Below are 27634 nucleotides of genomic sequence, written 5' to 3'. Positions count from 1 at the left end.
TTGGGTTTTTCTGGGGACATTTGTCCAAAAATAACTGTGTAGATGTGTTGTGAATTTCTTTCTTGTTCAGTTTCTTGTTTCTGTATTTTTATTTAAATGGTGAAGGCTGCAGTGCATTAGTTTTAGTGTTTACTGTAGGAACAGTAAATAATTTTGTTCAATAGTTTACAAGTAGAAGAAACACAACTAGTTGTTGCAGTAGAAATTTGGGCATCCAAATTTTCACACATAAACCAAATGCAAGATAAAAGATAGTCAAAAACAAAATGAGACACAGAGAATTTAGGTCCAATGACAAGGGAAAAACCTACAAGGGGAAAACCCAACCAAATTCATTTTCTATTAGATATCAATTGTTTAGCAAAGATATAGAGTACAATGAGAGGTCAAGAGATGAATAAGTTCACCCAAATCTAAACAAGTTGTAGCATTAAGATCACTGGTAGCAACATCAAATGCAAACACTGAATCAACATTGAATCAACCTTGGCTCACCAAGTTCTGCTCTTATTCTCCAAGTCTCTCTCTCACAATCTTCTTCAAGTCTCTTCGGCTCTATCTCTCTCAAGATCGAATTCTTCTTTCACAATGCACTAGTAAAAAGATGCGATGATATGAAATACATATATAGGAGGAGCAACAAATTCTTGTCATAAAGGAGGAGTAATACACATGCCTTGAAGAAGAGTAACATATGCCATTTAGGGGAGTGTAACTCATGCCATTAAGGAGAGGTACGCATGCCTTCGTTACTTATGCCATTAAGGAGAGGTACGCATGCCTTAGTTAAGGAGAGTGTAACATATGCATTATAGAGAATGTAAGAGGAATCTTTTATGACATGCCTTTAATGAGTGTAAGAGGAATATGCCATGTCTTTAATGAGTGCATAAGACAGAGTGTAACATATCTTTAAGAGAGATAGAGAGAGAGAGAGAGTTACGTAGTACTATGTGAAACATCAAGGAGAGAGGTGTGAAGTGATTGAGGTGAAGGTAAGGTGACTTGTAATTTTTTCAATAATAATATCATAATATCGTAAAGGATAATAATAATAATATTAATTATATTGATGATTAAGTCGAGATTGAACTACTAAGATTGATTAATGATAAGTTAAGTGATTTTCCATCAATTATACATGATTACCAATTGATGCAAGGTGATTTATTGTTTTTGGAATGTCATACTTGAGATGCTAGACATGACTTTCTATGTTTAGACAGTCACTCCAAAAATGTCAAAAATGAGATTTTATTTAAGGAAATTCATCCCTGAGCTACCAATTTTCAACAAAAAGAGAGCAGTAAAGCTCCAACATTTTCTCACAAATCAACACGTAGTTGAAATTCTAATCAAGACCTTGGCGAAAGAGAAGTTTGAGACATTCAGCGACAATTTTGGATTGGTGCAAAATTCCTTCCTTGCTAAGAGGGAGTATTGGGAATTATAACTCAGGGACAAACATCCACACATGTTCAATGTGAACATCCAAGAATTAGGTTGAGATTTTTCGAATATATATATATTTGAAAGTAATTCTATTTTGTAAATCACTTTCTTAAAAAAGAGGAAGTCTTATATTTAGCAGTTGAATCTAAAATTGTATCCCATGCATCACTTGACTAGGAGAAATCTTAAAATAGTTTCTCTGCTAAAAGTATAAAGACAAGGCAAGGTAGAGGTTTGCTCACACACTTGAACAATTGAACAAGTTGAGCCATAGAGAGAGAGAGAGAGAGAGTGGGCAGTGAGGAAAGTCATTTCTAGTAGTGCACAATCCCATACTAACACCCATACAATCATTCAACAGTATGTACAGTGATATAGATTTTCTATGTTCAAAATTCAAATTAATTATACCATATGGATATGTACAGCCGTACAGATTCCATACAGCAGCTGCACATCTCGTACAGCAAAGAACTGTTGTCACTGTTTTCTCAGCAACTGGACCTCTCAAACAACTTGTAAAAGCTCAAGTTCGGGTTGATTTTTTATAACCATGCAGTGCCATTTTTTGGGCAGTGTGTAGAGGTTTCCTTGTAAGTTTTTGAAGAAGTAATTACTTGTGTGTGTGTATGTGAAATTGATTTTATACTTCAGATATTTAATTTTAGCTATTGTGTGATTGATGATATGGTCTGAAATTTAATTTCAGCCTTAATTAAATTCAACAATCTGTTTGTTTCATTGAAATCATAAGAACATTAGTCACCTCGGCTTCAAATTCTAACAAAAATTTCACAAAATCAAGTTAAATTAGAGTTAACTGAAGAAATCGAATTTGATAAAGAAAACATTTACAATCTTGTTAGCAATACTTCCAAGATGCCCCTTAATTGCACAACTGAACCGGTTGGCCTACAAAATGATTGAAGTATATAGGGTGTACCAACAAGGGCTATGCTCATTCCTTCCCAAAGTGATCAAATTGTCCCCTAGAAATATCATTTGCTGACTTCTTGAGACCTGCAAAAGTGAGGGAGAACAGAGTTCCACAGCATAAAACAGTTAATTATCCATCAGCCCAACCATCCCATCCATTCATCCATCCATCTGTATCCATATTTTTACAGTAGGAGGAATCTTTTTGATATATTGGTATATGTTACCCACCACTAAAATCTGTCCTCTAGACCATCATATTACATAGGGAACAATTTTTAGATTTGGTGTACATCCATGTTCTATCTACATTATACTGCACAATTGTCTTTCAAGATTTAGAGGCTTCCCTAATTTTTGGAACAGGAATCTCATGACTAGGATATGTGATCATGAGAAAATTTGATTGATTTCAAAAAATCGGGACCCTTCAAGACATTAAATCTAAAGAAAATATTACCAGAGTGCAAAACACAATTTATATTCAATGTTCACAAATACTCTTAACTGATGCAACAAAGAGACCAGTCAAATAAGTATCAGTGCTTAATGAAATAGGGGTAAAAGGAAAAACATGTGCAGTCAAAAACAATATTAGAATGACCATTTTGAGGCATCCAACCATCTATTTAGTTTATTTTATGAACGGAAAAAAGAAAATGCAATACATACCATGTAATAAGAGGATTTCCAAAATGAAAATTTTGGCCATGGAACAAGGACTGTAATACACTGTTGGCATCAACTCCTTTAGGAAGGAACTCAGAAAGAAGCTTCCTTTCGGAGTCTGAAAGATATGTATTCCACACCTGCCCATGTCATAAGTGCTTAGATCCATTAGAAACATGTAGAGAATACTTCAAAAATGAAAAGATAAAAACAAAATAAAATAGTTTTGAAGGAAATAAACCTATGCTTATACCAACAGAAATCGTTCTAAGCACCAACAGTAGCTAACCTCATATGAAAGAACATGCTTGAGATCCTTCAGTTCATAGAGTTCCTCCGGAATAATAAATACATCTGCCAAATCCCTGTGAAAGGGATATTTTGATGGTTCGTAAAAGGGTGAAAAATACCTCCACGTAATTCCCACTTGTCCCTTTCGAGCAACTGGTTTATCTTGGGCCTCATTCCATTCTAAGGCAATGTGAGGTCTCATTCTTCTGTACCATCTAGACAGTTCTAAATTGATTTTTCTCTTTTCAGCATATAGTTCCTGGATGCAACTCCCAGAAACAGAACAAGCACCACCTGATTGCCTCTTTTGATGACCAGCTGCCATTTCCTCTCCAATATTGTCTCACTAGGGGTAATTCCAAATAGCTTTAAAAGATGCACTTATTCAGCATCCAAAAAAAAAAAATTGTAGTTCAAGCATTCATATGACCTGCCCCTTGTTTCTTCGACGCCTGAATATGGATTACTGAAAGAATTGAAGCAGGCATCCCTACGACAGTAATAACTTGATTTAAAAAGCCTTCAGGATATTTGGCTTAGCTGTAGTTTCAGTCTATCAGCTTGTTTATCAAATTATCACATGACATTGAAACCTAAAAAGACTGGATATTCTTTTTGCCAAAATATCCTTTCAACATAAACTCTAGATCTTGACATGCAAATAATAAAACAAAATTAGCTACACTTGTACCAGCCAACACCCCAAAATCATAGATGGTGTAATATTGTTCTACACTACATTTAAGATTAATTTAGTCATGTGCAATTAGCTAAAACTTAATGCTTATAAATCAGATGAAATAACTCCAAAGAAATGAAAATAAATATTCCCTTTCATTAATGGTTTGTATATCCTTTTTTGCAAGTTTGATTGGCTCCCATTGTATATTGGCTAGCCTCCTAGAAATTGGATAAGTTTTAATTTAAGTTGAATGTCGGATGGGTTTCACCTCTGGTTCAAAAAATGAAAGCAGCAGACCTGAAATTAAGGGTAAAGAGGTGCAGTTTGAAGCTTTGGTGGTGGCACTGAGCTGTTTCTGCCTTAGGTTTTATCGGTTTTGGAGGGGCAACTTTCGAGGTGACCTATCTCCTGTGATCCAGGGGTTTAGTTGTGGGAACTGAAAATCATAGAGAATGGATTGGCATCAGTAGAAGAGATGGCGACCTGTAAAATTGGAGCTGAGATTTCACAACCAAATCATGATAGGAGGTATTTGGATAGTCTTTTATGGTACAAGGGAATGATAAGAAATTGTGGTGCCTGACAGGTTTTTGAGCTTTGTAATATGTTTCAATCCTGGCCATAATGGTATGCAGATCGAAGTGGAGTTTGTGAGTCATGATGAGAAGTAGGGGTGGACGGTGGTATAGGTATGGATCAAATTGGAAGCCAGAGTGGACCTGGTGAGAAATCTTATCCATCTCATGCAAGGAAAAAGCCGACAGAGAGGTATTATTTGGTAAACAAATGAATATCCAAGAGGTCATTAGAGCAACCAAAGTCTACTCTATGGTTTCAAAATGATTGTGATCTCTTACAACATAGGGGGTCTGGAGCATGCCCACATATGTGACTCCATGAAGAGTTTGGTGGCTACAAGTAAACCTTGGGTGTTACTAATCCAGGAATCAATCTTTGAGGCCTATAAGGCAAAGGAATTGATAAAGTCTACCCTCCCTAGGTGAAGCTTGGAAGCTCTAAGTTTGATGGGAAAATCTGGAGGTATAGTATTTGGATGGTATAAGTCAATGCAAATAAGGAATCTCTTTTCTTCTGTTTACTATCTGTATGTAATTGTTCCATCCTAAGATAAAGTTTTTAATGTGATTACTGTATATGGTCCTTTCATGGTGTTACAACAAAATCTAGCACCCCCATATGATGTAAAGTCCCAAGCATCAAGGGGCTGGTCTCATGCAAAACAGGAAGGCCACCCACTATCAACACAGTAGCTCTTCCTCCCACTCAAGGGGAGCTTCCCTAAGGATAAGGTTGCTAAGGTTATAGAGGGGAGGCACAAACGGATATATCGAAGAATTAGCCTAAGCAAAATGGCTAGTAGATGTGAAAATTCCTTGAAATCCAGCAACTGGAATTTATTCTTCCAACTGATTAATTATGCAGCTTATTTGTTACGGCAAATAACGAATAAATCACACTGCAATTCTTCACAATAGAATTATTCTGCAGAAAATAAACTGAAACTGAGAAAATAGATGCACACATACAATAAAAATGACATCGATATTTTTGGACTAACATCCTTGGAAAAACCCCAAAGGGAAAACCAGTGCAGCAGATGAGGGTTTATTTTATTATATGCAGCATTAAAATTTGAGTACAATAATTTGGCTGTCCTCCAACAAATCTCCTAGCATAAATAATTTGGAGAAAGATTTCTCCCTTCTGCAAAATCACTAAGCCTCCCTCTCGCCTGCTCGCACTCCACGCCTACGCAGTTCATACGGCCTCCTGGAACTGCTCCAATCTGGTTGTCTAGCTTTCTCCTGCCACTGTAAAATTCTGCTCTGCCTTCCTTAATGACTTTCCGGCCTCCGGCAACTGATCTGAACTCTTCCTAGCTTACTCACACAGCTAATCTGGCTAACTCACACCACTTGGACAGCTACTCTGCAGAATATTTCGTCCTCCTCTCTACTGGCTCTCCGGAAGTGGAATAATCCTCTGAAACTCTGCTGGTGATCTCCCTCTCACTGATGCTCTTCCTTCTAGCTCGAACTCTTCTTCCCTGCTCGACCTCTAAAGTTGGATAGTTCGGTTTGCCAAGGAACTCGGTTTCCTTCGATCTTCAATATGTCTATCTCCATCCCCATTGCCCTGCTCTTATAATCTCTTACTAGCTCACCAACGACCATGATTAGATCCCCATCAACGATGTAATGTTCCTTCCTAAAATAATTTCCCTAAAGTTAATTTCACAATTTTGCATTTTTTACAATTATGGGGGCCCACGAAATTTTGGGGATGAGACTTAGGAGATGGGGGCCACACCCACATGCAATACACACCCCTTGAAGAGGGAAGTCGAAGTTGCCAAGGAAGGAGGTCAAAATAGTGGATGGAGGGACCCACATGGGAAGGCAAGTCAAAATTACAAATAGAAGGGGCATTACAGCTATTGGGTTCTTTTGTCAATTTAACTATTTTCTTGTTGCTCAAGCTATTTAGCTGGGTCACAGGTGTTGCTTAGCACAAAGCTTTCCAAGGAAAGAGCTCACCCTTCTTTCGATGGACCTTCAATGCCACCCTAGGGAGGTAAATTTGTTGTTGCATTGGAGGGAGATTTGTGGAGGTTCTGGGAGTAATTCATGCTCTAGGAGGACATAGTAGAGGATCACGTGCCACTCATTTTAGCTATTTTCCAGGGGGTGTTTTCTGGGAGAAATTAACTGTAATTGCTCCGGGAGAAGGCTAAGCCTTGTGAGGAGTTTTGGGTCCAGAGATTGTTGTTTGGGGGCAGATCAAATTTCTCTTCTCCAGGGCCTACGCAGGAGACTAATTATGGGCACACATGGGGAGTTGAGGAAGGAATTTGTGCAGTTGAGTTGCGTAGGGCATTTGAGGAAGTCATCCGGGGGAGTGAAACTCAGCTTTTTGGTGTGATCGGAAGGTTGCTAAGTGATTTTCCAGGGAGGCCGTATTTTCCAACCTGTTGAGGAGGACATGGTATTTGGGTGTCAATTTCGGGGGTCAGAACTAGACCAAAATCTTTCTAGATTTTGGTGGGTTTGTTTAGAGGAGCCCAAGGCTAGTTTTGCATAATTTTTTGAGCATTGGAGGAGGGTCTTTCAACAGTTTCTTTCCTGCAGACAGAGCAGTTTCTCTAAGCAGGGCATATTTGGGGCAGCTCATTTCCACATATGGACATTGTATTTTCCGACCTAGGGTTTGACTAGCTTGCCATTATGGCAAGCCCAAGTGCACTCCTTTCATACTTCATTGTACTATTGCTCCATATATATAATAAAATGGCTCAGTTGGATGGTATTTTTGGAGAATTTCTTGGTGTCTACTTATATTTCTAAATTGTGTGTGCTCATGTCAGTTTTTGGTTTGTTTATCACTGTATTTCCTAAGTAGGAATATTACAATGGTATCAAAGCTCATAATCTTGGCTCAGCCTGTGGAAGAAGCTTTAGTCTATGACACCAAAGGATAAATAGAACGTCTCTTACAGGAGGCATAGACATAGAAGCAAAGAAAAGCAACTACATATTACTCCTGATCCAGTAACCGTTGAGCCAGAGGTTGAGAGGCGAGAGATGGGGGATAACGGGGGAGACAAGATGAGTAAAGAAGAGGAGTTTGCCCAACATCTTTTGAAGGCCATCAACGATTTGTCTAAGGCCATTGATGAGCTAAGGCAACAAAACTACAGCAACAACAAGGGCAAGGGGATTCAGGGAGAAATTCATCTAGGTGAAGGCTCGGGTACTTTGCACCACCATGCAGCGAATACACCCAATGTACCACTTGTTTCTAGTACACCACCCAGGTCAACCATCCCCACATTCTAGCATCCGGTGTTGGAGGGCTGCAAGGGCAAGAGGAGATGCCCATGGGGGACTATTTTGTGGAGTATCAGTCCTATGGGCCTGATTTCAGAGAGGCCATCACCTTCAAGGACTTCTGCCAGCTGAAGGGCAACAATAGGAGCAAGGAACAGAGTAGGAGAGGCTACACACATGGCACTGATTTACAGCGCACTATGGGGAGATTATTCCTCCCGACTTTTGATGGCTCACCTAAGAGCACAGCCAGGGCATTGGTTGAGAAGTTAGATGTGGAGACAATTAGAATTTCCACATTGCACTTAAAGGGGGAAGCCCATGGTTGGTGGTTCCATGGGTTGACCATGATGGGGCACGCAAGAGTTACAACCTATAAGGATTTCACTCAGAGGGTATTGGAGCGTTTCGAGAGGAGAGAACCAGAGGAATACTTTGGAGCATTTCCAGCTCAACTAGATGACAGAGGTGGAGACAATTAGAATTTCCACATTGCACTTAGAGGGGGAAGCCCATGGTTGGTGGTTCCATGGGTTGACCATGATGGGGCACGCAAGAGTTACAACCTATAAGGATTTCACTCAGAGGGTATTGGAGCGTTTCGAGAGGAGAGAACAAGAGGAACACTTTGGAGAGCTGAGATGGCTCAAGTAGACTGGGAGTGTTGAGGCCTATATCTCAGAATTTTTGAGATTGTCAATGATGGTGCCCAATTTATCAGAGGCAAAGAGGGTCTTCATGTTCTTGGAGGGGCTACCAGAGCCGTTGAGGATTTTGGTGAGGTCCAACAGGCCCACCACTTTGCAGGATGTAATTGGTAGAGCCCGCGACTTGCAGGATGCTCTACCCAAAACCAAAATGTAGATACCACCTAGATTGGTGTTCCAGCAAAGGGAGAGAGACACTAGGACCCCACCATCGAGAGCTAACCAGGGGCGTGGACAGTTGGATGACGAGACCAGGAGAGACCTCAAGAGGAGGAAGCTATGTTTCACCTGTCAGAAGCATTGGGCACCAAGACATAGATTCACAGCAGGCAAGGTCCATTACATTGAGGTTTTCTCTGACAGTGACGAGGAGGATGACAGAGTTAGAGATAGGCGGGGGTCACCCTTTGTGCCACTGCTGAAAAGTCTCCCCCTAGTGTGTTGAGTGTCACCCAAATATCTTGGTTGAGCTCCTCATCCCCCGCTGCTCATGCCCAGAGTGCAGAAAGTCGACAGCAAAATTGATTGCGCCTGTTAGGGATGTAGAAGGGGGTTAGGTGTGTGAGTACCTGCGAATACCATCAATTATCGCTCATATGTGTCCCCATCAATCTTGGGTGAACCCCACCCAAAGATATGCTTGGTGTTTCCATCACAAGGTCTTCCTGGAGGCAACACCCCCATACCTCGTTGTGCAGCACTATACACCCCTACATCCCACTGATCATCCCAATACTCCTGGACATGCCACTGTACACCGCAGCATACCATTGTACACCACTGGATACACTCAGCTACGACTATGCCAACCTGTAATAGCCTGTGTCACTGTATTTGTCACTCTCCACATGTACTCAATGCGATGTGAGGCACTCCCACTCCACAGTGCAATCCAACATACTACGGCACACCCCCATGCATCTCCATGCCCATCTACAGACCACTACTCCACGTTAGATGCTCCTACCTGTTGATTTGTGGTAGCATCGGATGGCTAGACATGTGCTCTAGCCATGAAAATTGGTGGAGAGGCTAAGGCACATAAGATCTCCAAGACCCAGAAATGGGTTGGGGAAATTCCACCCGGTTGGAGAGATATTAAAATAATTAATGTTTTTGATGGGGTTCCTAAGTCTAAACTTAGGAAAGTTAAAATATCAATTGGTATTAATATAAAACTGGGTGAGAATGTTCTTAATGACATGGATCAAGACAAATCTAATCTTAGTCGTTGATTAGGGACTTAATCTTGGTCGTTGAAGACTCAACGGGAAAAGTATAAGAGGAGGCTTGAGGTTCAATTGGAGACACACCAAATTGATCAGTCAGTTCGATTTTCTGGAGTGGGGTTTGCTGAGAGAATCGAGCTAATGATCTACTGCAGCGAGGGGCAGTACGGCACAAGGCCAAGAATACATAGCAGAGAGGTAGAGATAGTGCCAGAGAGACATTACAGAGCCTGGAGAGGCTGACGCAGAGGCAGCTGAGTGTTATGCAAAGGCAGCTTGAAGCTACGCAGAGGCTGAAGAGGCCAACTTGGGTGACGCAAAGGGTCTGAGACCTGACGCAGAGGTTTTAGTAGCTGCGCAGAGGCTAGCAGAATTGACGCAGGGCCAAGAGGCAGCGCTGGAAGAATTTTCGTGGGGCAGACTAAGTGCTGGTGAGCCAGGAAGGGTGACGCAATCCCTGCAGAGTGACGTAGAGCAACAGAAAAGCTTGGAGCAGCTTTCGTTCTCCAGCTAAGGAGCTGCCATTATTGTTGTGGGATCGTTGATCCGGTGTTACATCAGCCGAAATATCTGTCTCTGAGGAGAGGTATTACTACCGAGGGCATTCTCTGTTGGGTGAGCCATTTTTGGCACCCTAGTTGTATTCAAAAATTGCATAATAATAAAACCCTCATATATGTTACACCGGTTTCCCCCATTGGGTTTTTTTGAGGACGATTGTCCAAAAATAACAGTGTCCCTTGTGTGTTTTCTTAGTTATTTAGTAGTTGATCTGTAAATGTGTTAAGGCTGCATTTCTGTTTGTTTTCAATATTTATATTTATAAATAACTTGTTAATGAAAATAACAAGTAGGAGAAAATAAACAAGATAATGCAGTAGGGATTTCTAACGTGTCAGACTTAGAAATTTCTACAATACCCATCCCTGAATGAGATGGCCTAAAGTTGTGTCCATATGCGTCGGCCTGCATCCAACCCATATCATCACCTCCACTATCACATCACCATGCTCTCCAAGGAGGAGACCTCCCCTCCAAGTCCTCCCTAAGGGACCCAAGCAGTGAATCTCCCCAGGTGTCAGCAGCGATGCCAGCACTGCTCTACTCCTTCGTGTCCCACACAAATGCGAAGAATCCCCAGCTCCATACAAGGCACCATCTGGTGGCCTGCCAATGCCACCTCCTCCGACAAACTCCTGCCAGAGTATGTTGATCACCCAGTGATCATGTGTACAAATGCCATTAAAAGACAACCAAAAGAGTCTGTCCATAAACTAGTTGGCCACTAGTGCTGACCGGGACTCCCCTAGCGAATGTGCACGCTCAACTGCTAGGTCAACTATACCATCTAGGTTGTAGTCAACCAGTGTACCTAGGAAATGGTAGGTAGTCCCACCGGGAACCCAATGCCAGCTGCACTACTGGTATCCCTAGTGTCTGGAAGGTCCTGCTGAGCTACACCCAGGTCCAACACCCTCTCCATAACCCACTCCACAGGGTACCAACTCAAAATCTCTAGCCATCCAACCCCAAGAGAGGGATCGAATGCACAAACTCCTGCACATAGAACAACCCCAGTATGTGAGTGCTACACCCTGTGCAACTCAAGTCGTCTCATCTCGCTATCCTGGTCAATATATGAAATCTAACTAGGTAGCTCTGTCTCTCTCTGTCCAATGGGCCAAGGTAACCTAACAGTGCTGCCAACCTCATCTCTGTATGCCTAAAGAGGGTTGCTCTCACGCCCCAACCTGCACTCTAACTGCACCATAAGAGAATCCAACTGCTCCCCAACGTGAGTGAATTTGGTTGTGGACTCGGCACAAACCGCTCTCTTACCCTCCCGCTCCTCATTTTGCTGCAGAGTAGCCTCACGCACTAAGGTGATCTTCCTTTGTAATGTTTGAAGGTCGGCCTGAAACAGGTGGAACTGTTGTGGGCATCTATCACCCGTAAACTCAGTCACAGCTCCAGATACCTCAGCAACTGTTAGCATCTCGTCCATGGGTGGCACCCCCTCAATGGATGGCCCTATGTGTGTAGGATCTATCCTCTCCACCAAGGTGTCAATTGGGGCTAACAAAGAGGTCTCTAATAAAGGTGACTCTTGTGCCACACTAGGTATATTGATGTGCTCCTCGCCATCTTGTGGGCTCTCAACATCATGCTCAACCTCCTCCTCAGGCTCCTGATATCAAAAGCCAGGTCTCCACCAGCAAAAGCGCTCCCTGGTCTCACCCTCCAACTGTCTTTGTCTTGCCTGCTTCTTTTCAGGAGATCTGGTGCCCTGATCTGGTTGTCTTTCCCCACATGATGTAGATGGTTGCACCCCCACGACCTGCTCACCTCTAACGTCCTTGTTGTAAGGGTGAGGATGGGTTTGGTCTATCACCCTCCTCAACGAGGCCAACCTCTCATCGTCCCAATGAATTCTACCCCAAAATTTTTGCACACTGGATTTCCCTTGAGCCATGGGGTTGTCTCTGGTTTCACCTGTCATTGTGCACTCATACCCAAAGCTTCCATGATCTTCTGGCTAATTTCCCACAGCTAGGCCAAGATCATGCTCTGATACCATTATAATGTTCCAAACTAGGAAACATAATGCTATGCAAAGCAAACAATAAAAACAAAACCATAAAATTGAGATATTCAGTGCACACCCATAAAAAGTCTAGGAATAACCAACAGTTGAGCCATTTTATTACAATCTCGGAGAAAAGTACAATAATGTGGAAGTGGTGCACCTGGGCTTGCCTCAATGATAAGCGTGACCAAGCCCAGGTGGTAATATTTCAAGCCCATATGGCACAAATAACTGTTGCAATGATGCCCTGCGCTGCCCTTGTGAAACAGTGATGTCTGCTGCAAAGATGTTGCTAGAAACCCCACCTCCGGTGCTCAGAAAATTACAGGAAATTAACCCAAGACTATCCAACAAATACCCAAAATAACCCACAAAGGAATTGGCCAAATGTTGACCTCGACATTTTGGCCCAAATTCCCCTTAGCTCATCTAGTTGCTAGCAGAGTTAGGACCCTTGTTTGACCCCTTAGATCGGCCCAGAAAATTCTATAAAATTAGGAGTGTGATCCTTGCCCAAAACCCAGAAAACCCCAGAAAGGGTTTCCCTTCATTCCAACCTTCAAAAATTGACCCTTCACAGCTTGGCCCTCCTCCACTTTCGAATTATGTTGTTGCGACTGATCCTGTCAATCTCTGCTCTCCCAACTCCAGCAATCCTCCTCAAATGGCCCTCCAAATGATCTCCTAGCCTCCCGGTTCCAAACTACCCCAGATGGTGTTGCCCCAAAGACTCACTCCAATGACTATGCAGTCCTGCGTGTGATGAAATGAGAGTTGCATGTAGGATGGCCCTCTTGTCTGTAGATGCCCTCTAGACTCCTGAAAATGATGAAGGATGCTCCTGTCACCCCAACTTCCCGGAGTGCCTCACGTTGTGACTGCGCAATCCCTGCATTGTTGTTACTCCCCCTACAGCTCGTACTCGACTTATAGTTGTTGTTAACTCATCTCCCTGTTGCTGCTATGAACTGAGATGAAGAAGAACTCCCTTCTAGGGCTAGCACTCGAATTCCACCAAAGCAAGGGTTCAGATCTCCGCTCAGAGACACTCGTGTGCTAAACAGCACATTAACCCGGCTAAGTAGCTCAAGCAACTAAGATTGAGTTCAATATGTCAAAAGATACCAAATGAGGTTGAGCCTCCTCTATTTACAATTCGTGGGCCTCTTTTCCCATGTGGGCCCCCTCCAACTAGCAATTCGACTTTCCCTCCTTAGTCATTCGAACTTCCCTCTAAGGTGGTGCTTATTTCCTCATGTGGGTGGACCCCATGCTATGCTAACAAAACATTTCAGCCCCTTTTTCCTTCCTCCAAAAATCACATGGGTCCCATGGCCTCCAAAATTGTCGAAATTGTAGAATAAATAAATATGTAACCATTTAATTTCGAAAGGGACATTACAGTCCTCCCCTCCCAAATGTTGCTTGTCCCCAAGCAACTTCAGCACTGGATGCTCACGTATGTGTTCACCCTCCTAGGTGGCATTCTCATCCGACAAGTTCCTCCAATGCACCAAAAACTGCTTGTCCTCCAGCAATGCCTGAACAAGCGCCTCCTCTGTCTGCTGATTACCCCTATCACCATTAGTAATACCGAGATCCCAAACGTGTCGTTGAGTCATCCTAGGTCCCTGCACTGTCTTGACATGAAAGAATCCCTCAATACCAAGATCCCAATCCATCTTGTCCCACCTGAAGCTCCCCTCGCTCCACTCACTATCATGTCTGGTATAAATACCAGAAGTCCCCCACGCCATCGGTGACTCGCTAAAGCCCAAAGGAAGACCTGAGAGACCTCCCCCTGTTGCAGCTGGCTGACCCCTAATGGTCGTTGAGCTGTCTAGTACTGTGATGTCTAGGTCCCATGCTACCCATAGAAGGGTGCCATCATGTTGTCGCTGCACCATACTGGCTCTAGTTGACTGCCCACCGTGCGTACACTGTATCCTCCTCTCCTGGAACTCGATGGTGGAATACTGATAGAGGTGAGACACATCTTGCCCTGACATCTTCATGACGACAAAGTCTACCCATCTAAATCTAACTCTGAATCGGTGCAACCACAAAGAAAGCCTGCCTCGCTATCTGATGAAGGCCGCTGCGTACCGCCATGTGCCAATCCCAAAGTGAATTAGACCACTCTCTGCCATGACTCCGACCATCACGAGATAGAGTGATCTATCAATCAACTGAATCCCTGCATCCCCTAGTTGGACCTGCTGCAACATAGCTTTGACAACTACAGGAATCCATCCATGCCTCATCTCTAGTCCCTGCATGTGATCAGTATATAGGCTCCATATATTGTGGGCTAATCTGATGCATGCTAATATGCCCTATGCCTACCACTGTGTAGTACGGATGATCGTTGGAAGCCACGTGTGCCAACTAGATACCCCCTGAATGCCAACCAAAAGATGGGTATCTAATACTCGTAATAGACTCAGGGTATGCGCATCCCTCTTGTCCTTGCCAACCATCTCCCCTGGGTCTGCCATCCGCCCTCTCGATAATGTGCCAATATAAGGTCTGGAGCCTGGACACATACTGGGAAACTACCTCAGTCGTACCTGGTATCCTCTACTCATGAAGAATGACACGTCTCCCTTGGGACCATATCCCTAGACGTACGCTTGGTGATGAACAATATGCCACCCTTGTAGATGATCACCTCATTCCCCAACCAGTTATTCTCAACTGATGCACCAACCCAATGCCACTGCTGACAAGTCTCCCCCCTAGTGCATTGAGTCTCACCCAAATATCTCAGGTGAGCTCCTCGTCCCCCATGGCTCATGCCCAAAGTGCAGAAAGTCGACAGCAAAATCGACTGCGCCTGTCAGGGATGTAGAAGAGGATCAGGCGTGTGAGTCCCCGCAGATACCATCAAGTATTGTTCATCTGTGTCCGCGTTGATCCTGGGTGAACTACGCTCAGAGGTATGCCCTGTGTTTCCGTCCAAGGGTCTTCCTGGAGGAAACACTCCCAGACCTCGTTGTACAACACTTTACACCCCTGCATACCACTGATCATCCCAGTACTCCTAGACATTCCACCAGTGTTGCAGGAAACGTCCCCCCGTAGATCTAAACCCCGATCCGCGATCCATACGAATGTGTGGGGGAAGCGCCGTCAGAAACGCGTTTTGAACTGATAAACACGCTTCCTGGAAATTCCGAAAGTGTGTGACCGAAATGCGTTTCGTACAGCGCTTCAGCCGTACGAAGCGTACGGATCACGTACGATTCCGTACACGCTTCCTCCATTTCCGCCGCGCGGCCAAAAAAACGTTGTTTTTTTAATTTTTATTTTATTCTTTTTGTATTTTGACTTGTTGGGGGTGGGTCCACCTTGGGTTAGGGTGAGGAATGAAGGGATTTAAGCCCCCATTCATCTCTCATTTTCTCACTTTGAGTTTATGAGAGTTGGAGAAGAGAAGAGAGGAGAAGAGAGGAGAGCTTGGAGGAGTGAAGGAGGAGGAGCTTGGAGGACTTCATCTACAAGAGCTAAAGAGGTAAGTGCAAACCCCAAACTCCCTTATTTTTTTGACATTTTTTTTGTATTTTTCTCCTCCCTCTCCTACTCTTTCCCATTGTTTCTACTTGCTCATTTAATTGCAGGTTGTCCACCACCTATATCCATATTCCAAGATGGTGTTCTTTTGGCTTCTATGTATCATTCCACTTTTGGTTTTAATGATGGCAAGGGGGAGTAGGAATAGAATGGAAGAAGCACAAGAGGACAGTGGTCCCAATATGAGTGACCCAATGTATGATGAGGAGGAAGGGTTTGAAGAGGAAAGGGATGAAGTTGAACCTGAAGGGAAAATTGAAACACTAGAGGGGAAAGCTGCATTAACACCCTCGTGGAACTATGTGACCAAACTTGAAGGGGGAAAGGGTGGTCGAAGCTACAAATTTTTGTGCCTTCATGGTTGTCATGGAGGAAAACCATTTAGCAGTTCATATACCCGTGTGAGGAGGCATCTTTGTGGGGTGATGGATAGTGATAATAAAAAGGACGCAGTGGGGATACAAATTTCCCCAAAAATTTCATCTGAACATAGAAGAATATACATCCAAATAGAGGAGGTTGCACAACAAAAAGGCAAGAAACAAAAAACTCATTCTGAATCAAGTGCAACCTCTAGATTTGGTAGCTTATCTCCTCATGGTACTTCTGGAAGCTCTGGAGGTAAAAGAACAATAGGGGATTTCCTTAATGTTGCTGGGAGGGATGATGTGGATGGAAAGATAGTCCGATTTCTTTGTGCTTGTGGTGTACCATTCAATGTGCTTCGCTCTCCCTATTGGCATGAAATGGTAAAGGCCATCAATGAAGCCCCAAAAGGATACAAGTCCCCCAACTATGAGAAAGCTAGAACAGTGTTATTAGAAAGAGAAAAAGCAAAGGTTCAAAGAGCTTTGACACATTTTACAAATGAGTGGGTAGATTGTGGGGTATCCATTGTATCAGATGGGTGGACAAATATTAGAAACCAACATTTGATAAATGTTCTTGGTGTTTCTGCTAGTGGTGCAGTATTTATTACATGTCATGACTCCTCCTCCATCAGTGCATCTTCCTAAAACATTGCAGATCTCCTATTGCAATCAATCAAAGATGTTGGATCGAATAATGTGGTTCAAGTGATTACAAATAATGCAACAAATTGTAAGGCAACAGGAAAAATTATTGAGCGTACTCATCCACACATCTTTTGGTCCGGGTGCCTGGTTCACACATTAAACCTTTTGATGCATGATATTGTGAAGCATAAAGAATGTGGGTGGATTAATGAGCTTTACAAGAGAGGGAAGCAACTCATTAAATTCATCACAGGGCATACAAGGGTAAACTACTTCTACGGCACTTACTCCAAGTTGCAATTGTTTAAACTTGCAAAGACAAGATTTGCCAGTTATTACTTCACCTTTAGGCAGTTAGTGAAGGTGAGACAAGCTTTAACTAATATGGTGTGTGCTGAAACATGGGATGAAATTAACACTGATAGAGATGGTGCTAATGCAGCCAAGGACACTATTCTTGACATGTACTTTTGGTCACGGTTAAATATGTTTTCAATTCACCAAACCAATTTATTACATGATCCAGTTTGGAGATTCAGATCGACCAATAATTGGGGGGGTGTATGAGCAAATGGATAGCATGTTGGGGCAGATTAGAGACATTGGTGAGCCTAGAGATATCACGTTGTACAATTATATTCGTGCAGAGGTGGAAAACCGATGGGAAATGCTACATGTTCCATTGCATGCATTAGCATATGTTTTGACACCTAAATAGTATCATCCATCATGGCTTTCAACACCAGCACCTGGGGGGGGAAGCAGGAGAAAACCACACCAAGATCAAGAGGTTCACAAAAAATATATGATTGCATTGAGTAAATTAGTCCCTGATGAGGGGGAGGCTGCCATGGTAAGGAGACAGTTGAGCAACTATACGCTTAACACTGGTCCATTTGGGAGCATGCATGCAATTAGAGATCGAGAGACTTTTTCTTCTCAAGTGGTGGAACATGCATGGAGGGGCTACTCCACTTCTACAGACTTTGGCATTGTGGGTGCTATCACAGCTGGTAAACACTTCTTCTGCAGAGAGGTGTTGGAGCTCTTATTCTTTCATCCACAGTGTTAAAAGGAACAGGTTGAGTTTAGAGCGGGCAGAGAGCTTGGTTTATGTTCATTACAAATTGCGATTGTTGTCCCATTACTGTGATGATGCAAAGACTAATAAAGACCTTAAGATTTGGGACAGGAATCCAGAGGAGCCCAATTTGAAGGACGGAGCGTTGCGATTAGAGCAATTAGAGGAGGCTCTTATCCAGGTATGTCCATTGTGGTATGAATTTTCCTTATAAAGCATTTCTCTAATTCATGTTTTTAAAAAATTTTGTTAACTAGTGTTTTTTTTTGTAGGAATTTTTTGAGCAATTCCAGGATGATGATGATCATGTTGAGATGCCACCCCCATCTGGTCCCTTGGTTCCTAGGTTCCATGGTTCAATACCAACAGCAAGGGGTCGTCTTCATCAGTTTCAGTGCCACAACTTCCACAGGCACCATCTTCTTCATTGCCACCACGTGGAGGCCCGCCGCCACGTTCTCTTCATGGTGGAAGGAGGAGAGATTAGTAGATATATTCACAATTTACTAATTTTGTCATAGATTAATCATTAGACTTGTAGGCTTGTGAATTTGAACCTTCTTTGTCTTGGCGGTGACCAAGTGACATATTTTGTAAACATTATTATTTGAATTTTGGACATGACAAATGTTGACAGTTGCTCACTTGCTAGATAAATCATAATGGGCTCTATGTTTTATGTTTTATAATATGCTTAAAAATTTGATGTACGTTTGTAATTGCTAGAATATGGACGGTTGATGTTCGAATAATTAATCATTGATGTACATACTAGTAACTACAATGGAATCATGGATGCCATACCTATCTTGATTTATGCAAAAATATGCATGTTTTCATGCCTTCTACAACTAATTTGGTATTTGGGATGTTTGTTTCGAGTATAAATGCAAAAAATATATATATATAGCAGACGCTTCGCTTCCTAGATTTTTGGAAAATGACGCTTCCGTGTCCCCGCTTCCAAAAAATGTCCCCGTTTCGTCCCCGCTTCGTGCAACATTGCATTCCACTATACACCTTGGCGTACCCATCTACACTGTTAGATACCCTTAGCTACAACTATGCCATCCTGTACTGGCCTGTGTCTTTCCTGTGCCACTGTATCTGTCACTCCCCACATGTACTCAATGCGATGTGAGGCACTTCCACTCCACAGCGCAATCCAACATACTACGGCACACCCACATGCGTCTCCATGCCCATCTATAGACCACTGCTCCACGCTAGATGTTCCTACCCATCCCTGAATGAGATGGCCTAAAGTTGTGTCCATATGCGTCGGCCCGCATCCAACCCGTACAAGCTAGAAGGTTTTTTAACCTGAGCTACCAAAGCTTGATATCTATCTAGTTGTCTGCATTGTCTCTTGTCTGTCCTAGGACCTCCGACAAACTCCTTTGCATCCCTCAAGGTCTGACGCACTTCCCTACTGGCTCTACCACTGGTGGTGGGAGGTTCAATCGGTTCCCCCTCCTGTTCTTGCTACTCCGTCTGCTGAGAACTCCTTGGATCTCCTACCCCTGGTGAGATACTGGTACTGGTCACTATAATCGATCCCTATGACTATCCTCCTACATGTCACACTTGTTGTCCCTGTTGTTGGACTAACGGAAATTTTGTTGACTGATCACCTATAGGTCTTTCTCGAGATCTTCTGAAAGCTCTGTCTTCCATGAATTTTACATCTTGCCTCACTACAATCTTCTTACTGCTAGGAATGTAGATCCTGTATGCCTTTGAGGTCTCGCTATTGTTAGTTTTTGGTAGCATCGGAAGTGCTCTAGCCTTGAAAATTAGTGGAGAGGCTAAGGCACATGAGTTCTAAAGAAACCAGAAATTGTTTGGTTAAATTCCGCCCAGGTTGTATTTTATTAAAATAATTTATATTTTTAATGGAGTTCCTAAGTCTAAACTTAGGGAAATTAAAATACTAATGGGTATAAATCAAAATATGGGTGAGAATGATCTAGAAGGCGGATCAAGTCACGTTTTAATCTTAGCCGTTGATTAGAGACTTAATCTCGGTCATTGAAGACTCAACAGGAAAAGTATAAAATGGAGGCTTGGGGTTCATTTGGAAACACACATAGAGAGATTAAGGAAATCGATTTTCTGAGGTGAGAAGTTCTCAAGAGGAAAATCGATTGGAGAAATCTTGCAGCTGAGGGGTAGAGAGAATCCGAGAGAAGGACTTTCTGGAAAATACATAACAGAGAGGCGGAGAGAGCTTGCAGAGAAGCAGCATAATAGCCGGGAGAGATGACGCAGAAAATCTGCCTGTCACGCAGAATCTAGAATTGTTGGAACAGCCAAAACTGTCGAGAACTATCGGAACTGCCGAGAACTGTCGGGAACTACCAGAACTACCGAGAACTGTCGGAACTGTCGGGAACTGCCGGAACAGCCGGGAGAGCTAATGCAAAGGGCAGAAAGGTGACGCAGGGATGACGCAGAGCCAGCGCATAAATAGTCGGGTTTAGCCAATCTTGTGCCGGATCAGCCGGAATTTTGTTGGTTGAAGTGAGGTAAAACTCACTCAAAATTTCCGCCAGTATTTTCTTTGTAAAGGATTGCTAGATGAGCATCCTAGATTTGTATTCAAATATTTCTCTTGCATAATAATAAACCCTTAGAATTGTTGCACCGTTTTTCCCACATTGGGTTTTTCCGGGGACTATTGTGTCCAAAAATAAGTGTCTTATGTATCTTGTTCTTTGCTCTGGTTTTTGTTTCATGAGATCAAATATTTAATTAGTGTAGGTTGCAGAAGTAATTTGCTTCAATATTCAGAAGAATAACTTGATGAATGTAATTTAAAAATCAAGTAGGTGAAGTAGATTCAGATTCGCTGCAGTAGGGGCTCATAAAGTCTAGGAATTTTCACAGCTATACCCTACAAGGAACCCCTTCTCTGCAGTCTGATCCAATTTACTATGCTTTTCATCTGGTATGTGGCAGTAGGCCACACTCTCGAATATCCTCAAATGAATTACTTCAGGCTTCTTTCTTATGAAGACCCCTCTGGCGTTTTCTTCCCCAATTCTCTATGAGGTGTTCTGTTTTGAATGTACATTGTTGTGTTGCATGCTTCTGCCCATAAAAATCTAGGCAAATCTTGGTGATACATCATAGCCTTTGCAGCCCCAAATATCGTTCAGTTCTTTCGCTCCACTACTCCATTCTACTGAGGATTATATGGAGTTGTCCATTCTCTTTTGATGCATTCCTTCACACAGAAGTTTGTGAAGTCTTTATCTGTGTATTCTCCACCATTATCTGAACGTAGAACCTCGATCTTTTTCCCTGTCGTGTTTTCTACGAGAGCCTTGAACTCTTTGAATCGATCAAAGACCTCATCTTTAGTCTTTAAGAAATAGATCCAGGTCTTCCTGGAATGATCATCAATAAAGGTGACAAAATATTTGCCACCGTTAAGAGCTCTAGTGGACATAGGGCCACAAACATCATAGTGTATCAATCCCAACACGCCATTTGTTCTGTTGTCACTTCTAGGAAATGTTGCCTTTGGATACTTCCCAAGTATGCATCCTCTACACACATCATCGTGCTCTGTGCTGAGAACTGGAACTCCCATTACAGTTTCTCTGAGCATCCTAAGTGCTCCATGGTGTAAATGTCCCATCTTCCTGTGCCATAGTTCGTTCAACTCCTTCCCGCTGCTATTATCACTGCCTATTAGTGCCATTGGAGAATTGAGCTGCAACCTATATAACCTGTTGCTTTGAGCTTTAATCTATCTCACCTTCCAGCTATAGTGTTTAACATACACTTTCTTCCCCACGAAGTGTACATCGTATCCCTTGTCCTATAACTAGGACACTAAGGTTCATACCCAATCCTGGCAGACACAGTACATTAGTAGCGTTGGTGTTGGTTTCTATTTTTGTCTGAAATTTTGTGGTGCCTCTCTCTCTAACTCCTATCATATGAGCTAAAGCTCCACTATCAATATACCAGACACCAGATGATGTCGAACCTGACAAGCACGCAAACTCATCCTCCAACCTGGAAGATAATTCTGAGGCTTCCTGACTGTTGATTCTATCCATGATTTTCTGTGTTATTTCTCCTTTCCTTCCTAACGTTGATTTTGCTGCTGCAAAATACTACATCCCAGTTGGAAATCTACTCTGCAAAAAAATATTGTTGCTCCCTCTGCCTCTGGCAATCCTTGATCTGGAAAATCTAATTTCTTTGTCGACTCTCTTAGAGAAATAGACTTTTCCTCAAAAACTGACCCTCCTGGCCAAGGGGACTGCACAGCCTCTAGGGTTTCGAGCAGCTGCTTACGCAGTGCTATGAAGCTCCTTCTCCTCTCTACAACTGAGCTCTCCGGCTTCTATCTGCGCTCTGATACCATGTGAAAATTCCGAAACCCGGAATCCTACTACAGCAACTGATAATATTTCTTCTATTTGTTAAATTAATTAAACAAACTATTTGCAGTTTCCTACGGCAAATATTGAAACATATACACTGCAGCCTTCACAAAACAAATACTACAGAAGAAAAATAAATGTTGGAAAATTAGAGAAATTCTAGCACACACATAAAGATATTGACACAGTTATTTTTGGACAATTGTCCCTGGAAAAACCCAATGCGGGAAAATCGGTGCAATGGATGAGAGTTTCTTTATTAATTCTTCAGCAGTGATTCAAGTACAAGAATTTGGACAGTAAAACAAAGGAAAAATATTGAGAGAAATTTAGTAACAAATTTCTCACTCTCCACATTGACTCCCTCGTTGAAGAAAAGTGTAACTAGTTTCGGTATTCGTCAACATAATTTTGATCTTTGTACTTGTCAAGAAAAAGAAATATTATTTTTATAAATTATATGAATGAGTTTCTTGCTCATTCCATAGGTCTAGGAAATTCAAAGAGTCAAAATCATGTGTAAAGAGCTCTTCTTGAGGATATATGTAATATATATGAGTCAACCTAGTGTCTAAAACAACCCTCCAAGACAAGCACAATCCTCTTGAAGAAGTTTGCCTACTAGGCGATGAAGAAGGCAACAATGTTGGACTCAAAATATATTTAAATGACAAGTCACCTCATGGAGACACAACAGTTCATGGTGACAGGTCGGCTTATTTATGGAGGCAGAACTACTATATATACGCAGCTGAAGTCACCACAGAAGAATAGAATTTCGTACATCTCTGAAATTTCATATGAGGTGCAAGATTGTAATTTCGTATGGTGCAAGGCTATTATTTCGTATGGTTCATGACTGTAATTTCATATGGCGCAGGACTGTAATTTCATATGGTGCAGGACTGTAATTTCGGATGGGTGCAGGACTGAATTTTGGATGGGTACAGGACTATAAATTCGGATGGGTAACAGTGATGACAAGGATCTAGTGATCCGACATTATCACACTCTATCTCGGCTTTCATCCTGAACACAATTATGATCTCGGTATAGTCATGATCTTGATGGAGACAGAGTTACAAGGTGAAGATCTCAGTCAAGGTGTGGCAATGGTGCAGCAACAATGATCTCGTTGTTATGATGAATATCTCAGTGAAGGTATAGTAATGATGACCTCAATGAAGCAGCAGTGATGATGATCTCAGCAGTGACAAAGAAGAGGATTAGTGTCTTAGTCTTGGAGTGACCTAGTAGGTCAAGGGTCATGGTCTTGGTGTTTGTTAAGTGGAATCTCTATAAGAAGAATTATGTGTGGGTTTTCCTCTCCAAGAGGGAGAGGTTTTGGCCCTGGCAGAATGCCAACTTCTTGAGTTCTTGTCTCTTTGTTTTCGATAGCAGTTTGATGAAGTAAACACAGACACTAATAATAAGAAGAAGATCAAGCTAAGATAAATTGTAAAAGCACTTCACAAATTGTTATCAAGTCTAGAAGAATCTTACAAATACTCATTGCCCTAGATTCTTTAACATGGTATCAGAGGTAAGATGTTGAAGTCAAATGAAGGGCAGCAAAAGAGACATAGTACAAGGCTCTGTCTTCAAGGACATCAAAGCAGGTTGAAACGATTAAAGGAGCAAGTATACAACAAGCAGGACTACAACAATCATGGAGTATCAACTTCAATAATTACAATCATGCACTCAACTCATGCTCAGTTTGATAGAGTATATCAGTAATCCTCACTTCTTGATCACTGAACTTTCTCCATACCATAAAAGATAGTCTCAGATATATATATATACCTGAGACTATATTTTGTGGTATGGAGAAAGAGATATATATATATATAACGAGATATCGGAAATTTGCAGCAGTGCTGAGGGTTTATTATTATTATTATTATTATAAGGCACCAACAGATATCGAAAATTTGCAGCAATTTTGAGGGTTTTATTATATATATATATATATATATAGAGAGAGAGAGAGAGAGAGAGAGAGAGAGATTGCAGAAGTAATCCAAGGAATACCTCTCACAATCCATGATTACATCATTATCTCAGTATAGTTATTACATCAAAACAGTTTCGGTGATGAGACAGTCTCTCTATACAGTGCCACCCACAGTTTAGTTATGTTATTCAGTGACAATTTTGGGCTCTCTATACATTGCGTCTCTACACAACTCTATGCACATAGACATCACTGTCTCAGTGCAGTACCATATCAATATACTTGTCACAGTCTCAAATTATGTCTATGAATATGATCTCAATAGCATGATGCTCATATCAGAACATATTATCACTAGCATGTCAACAATATGTTGAAGTCAAAAATACCTTAAAGATGAATGGGGAAGGTCATGAAGCAGTTTCGGTGATGTCAACACCACTAATGTCATGGTGCTAAAAGGTCTCCAAGGAAGTCGTGATGAAAGGATACTAATGATGGGAAGCTCAAACAAAAAAAGCATCAAGGTGAAGATCACCTCTTCACACACCAAGTAAGTATCTTTCAATTTTATAATCATATTTGGTTAAATGGTTTCATGATTGCAAGGGGATTTATAAATCGGTTAGATAATCAAAAGTTCTTGCATAGAATAAGGAGGATTGTCATAATCCTCATAGAAACGAGAAATCATTGATATCTATGAAAAGGTCTATGAAGGTCAAGCATTATTTGAAGCCATCAAGAGATTCATAGGATTCATATGATATCACTCAAAAGTCCTCTCAAACCTAAATAGCAAAAGAGAAGACACAAAGAGAGATATATGAAATGTTAGATATACTCTCGAAAATTAAAGTAAAGAAGGTCACTTAGACCTACACAATATTAAAGGTATCAAAGAATGAAGAAATAACTTCATGAAGATCTAGGAAAGATTATAAGAAGGTAGTCATCATTGATGAGCAAGATAACAAATATCAATGAACAAAGAAGGTTACCTCACACAGCAATTTATGGTCTCTATGCTAGATAGAGACAAGTTGCAGTCTATAGTATTAAAGGATAAAATAATTCAATGTGCAGAAAGGAAAGGCAAGGTTGGTCCTCAAGCAAAGACAAAAATAAGAATAGTTAAGATTCGATGCTATAGAAAGATTTTGGAAGTTCATATCACTGAAAGATGTTGAAATTTCTAAGTATGACACGTCAGAAATTCCTACTGCATTATATGGTTTATTTCATGATCCAAAAATGGATCCTGGATAACCCTCTAAATCTTCAAGTCTTCAAAATCTCCTAAAAGGTCAAAACCATCGCAGAAGGAGAAGTTTTAGACTTATCGGATAACACTATCGGGACCCAAAAATCTGAAGAAATGGTGGAATAAGACCTGTCGGAGGCTTAAGTCAACAATGGACAGGAGTCATCAGATCTGGCCGATCAACGGTTCAAATTCGATCGGCAATCGCAATCGGCAATGGCTATCGGAGCATAATACATGGCAATTGCGATCGCGAAATCGCAATCGGCGATCATAGTGGAGCGCACACTAAACGGCCTGAGGTATGTGCAATTTGCGATTGCGACAAGTCGCATCACAATATCACATCGGAGTTATCCAAAAGAGCAGGGCCGATACCATATGCGATGCAGTATATATATATGTATATATATCTATATATATATATATACACGGACTCGACTGGGCAATAAACAAGATTTAATAAAATTTGAAATCCGTCAAACAAAGATTTTATTTGTATTTGTGTTTTTCGTTGAATAAACGAAATACGAAGGAAAAGTGCTCGACCTGATGAAACCGGACACGAAAGGGTTCCGAAATACAAATACATAATATTTCAAATCCGATAAAGCCATTTTTTTGGGATTTTTCCATGTTTTAACGTAATTTTTAAATACGAAGGGAAACCTTGGAACAAGGCCGAAGCGACTTGCGACAGTGACTAAGAGCGGACCTGATAATGTTATAAAATGCATTTATGAAAACTTGAAGCCTGATGAACAGTTTTCTCTGAGGATTTTTCTCGTGTATTTTCCTGTGTAAGCCAAGAATGGCTATATTGGGGGATTTCAAGCACCGATGCACTCATCAGTTGCAGCACAAGTGGCCATCCATCCCTAAGGGCGTTTAGCAATGATTGCTAACGCTCAGAGAGGGGATTTGAGCGGAAAAAGGCTAAAAGACAGAGAGCCCGAAAGGGAAAATAAACCAACAGCGTCGATTTGGCTTAAAAGCCACAGAACGACAGAGACAACAGTTGATGGTAGCTTCCTGCGGTTGTTGTTAGGTTTTATTGCTGAAAGTGAAGCCAAAGCAGGAAGCTGAGGCGAAGGAGGCAACGCAGAAGCAAAAAGGCAGCCAAGGGAGTCACTTGGAAGTCAAGTGAAAAGCCAAGAGGGCTGTAAACTGATAGAGGGCCAAAGAAGCCAAAGCCGAAGAGCCAGAGCCAGAGCCGAAGAGCCAGAGTCAGAGCCAAAGAGCCAGAACCAAGAGCCAAGAGCCAAAGCTTCAAGAGCCAGGGAATAACATGGTGTCTGAACCCACTGTTTCTGTGTAAAACAACAGGAGTTAAGCCAAGAGCTTGTAAAAAAAGGACTTATACCATAATCCCAGAGAGCCTAGTTGAGTTGACTAGAGCTCACAGAGATGTAGCCCAAGAGTTGTGGGTGAACTCCTAATTAAATTGTTGTTTCTGTGTCATTGTTTATTGCTGCTTTATTTTCTGTTACATGTATTATGCATCAGTTTCAACACATTAATTTACAGCACATGAACAGTTAAAAACAAATACCAACATATACCTATATTTTCAAGCATTTCTTAATTCCGCATTGGTTAATCAATAAGAGTTGGGAAAATTTAAAGCTTTGAAAGTGGGAGAGGTTCTTGTAAGTTGGACAAGAAGCCTAAGTGCCCCATTTTTAGATCAGGTGGTATCAGAGCTTAAGTTTGGTTAACCACACCTTTAAGAAGGTTATATCGGAATGCTTGATTGACAAAGCAAAGGCTGCTTGTCTGAAAGATGTTTGAACAACAAGAGGCTGATTGTATGCTTATTTGCAGACTGACTATTTTCTGAGTTTGCAGAGGTAAAGGGAAAGCTACTGATAGTTCAGTCCGGGAAGGACAAATAGGAAGAAGGGCTAAAGGCATTCTTCTATCCCAAGGACCTCAAGGC

The 27634-nt window shown here is 41.8% G+C and overlaps 1 protein-coding gene across 5 annotated transcripts in view; it reads right to left on the bottom strand.

Annotated features, from left to right (window-relative positions):
• Positions 1–27634, bottom strand: part of LOC149203691 (nuclear factor kappa-B-binding protein) — a 385195-nt gene that overhangs the window by 321452 nt on the left and 36109 nt on the right. For all 5 annotated transcript variants that reach the window (XM_089403527.1, XM_089403526.1, XM_089403528.1 and 2 more), the window contains exons 4-5: positions 3347–3838; positions 3061–3197 (exon numbers count right to left, since the gene is read on the bottom strand). In XM_089403527.1, the coding sequence (XP_089259653.1) occupies positions 3061–3197; positions 3347–3673 (464 nt within the window). In that variant the 5' untranslated portion in view covers positions 3674–3838. The remainder of the gene's footprint in view (positions 1–3060; positions 3198–3346; positions 3839–27634) is intronic.

This window comes from Pinus tabuliformis, chromosome 2_1 (genome assembly GCF_031772625.1).
Source record: "Pinus tabuliformis cultivar Carrire ecotype Pingquan chromosome 2_1, CPIR1, whole genome shotgun sequence".
NCBI lineage: Eukaryota > Viridiplantae > Streptophyta > Pinopsida > Pinales > Pinaceae > Pinus > Pinus tabuliformis.
Note: the sequence above shows the minus strand (reverse complement) of the source record. Positions and strands in the feature narration are given on the sequence as shown.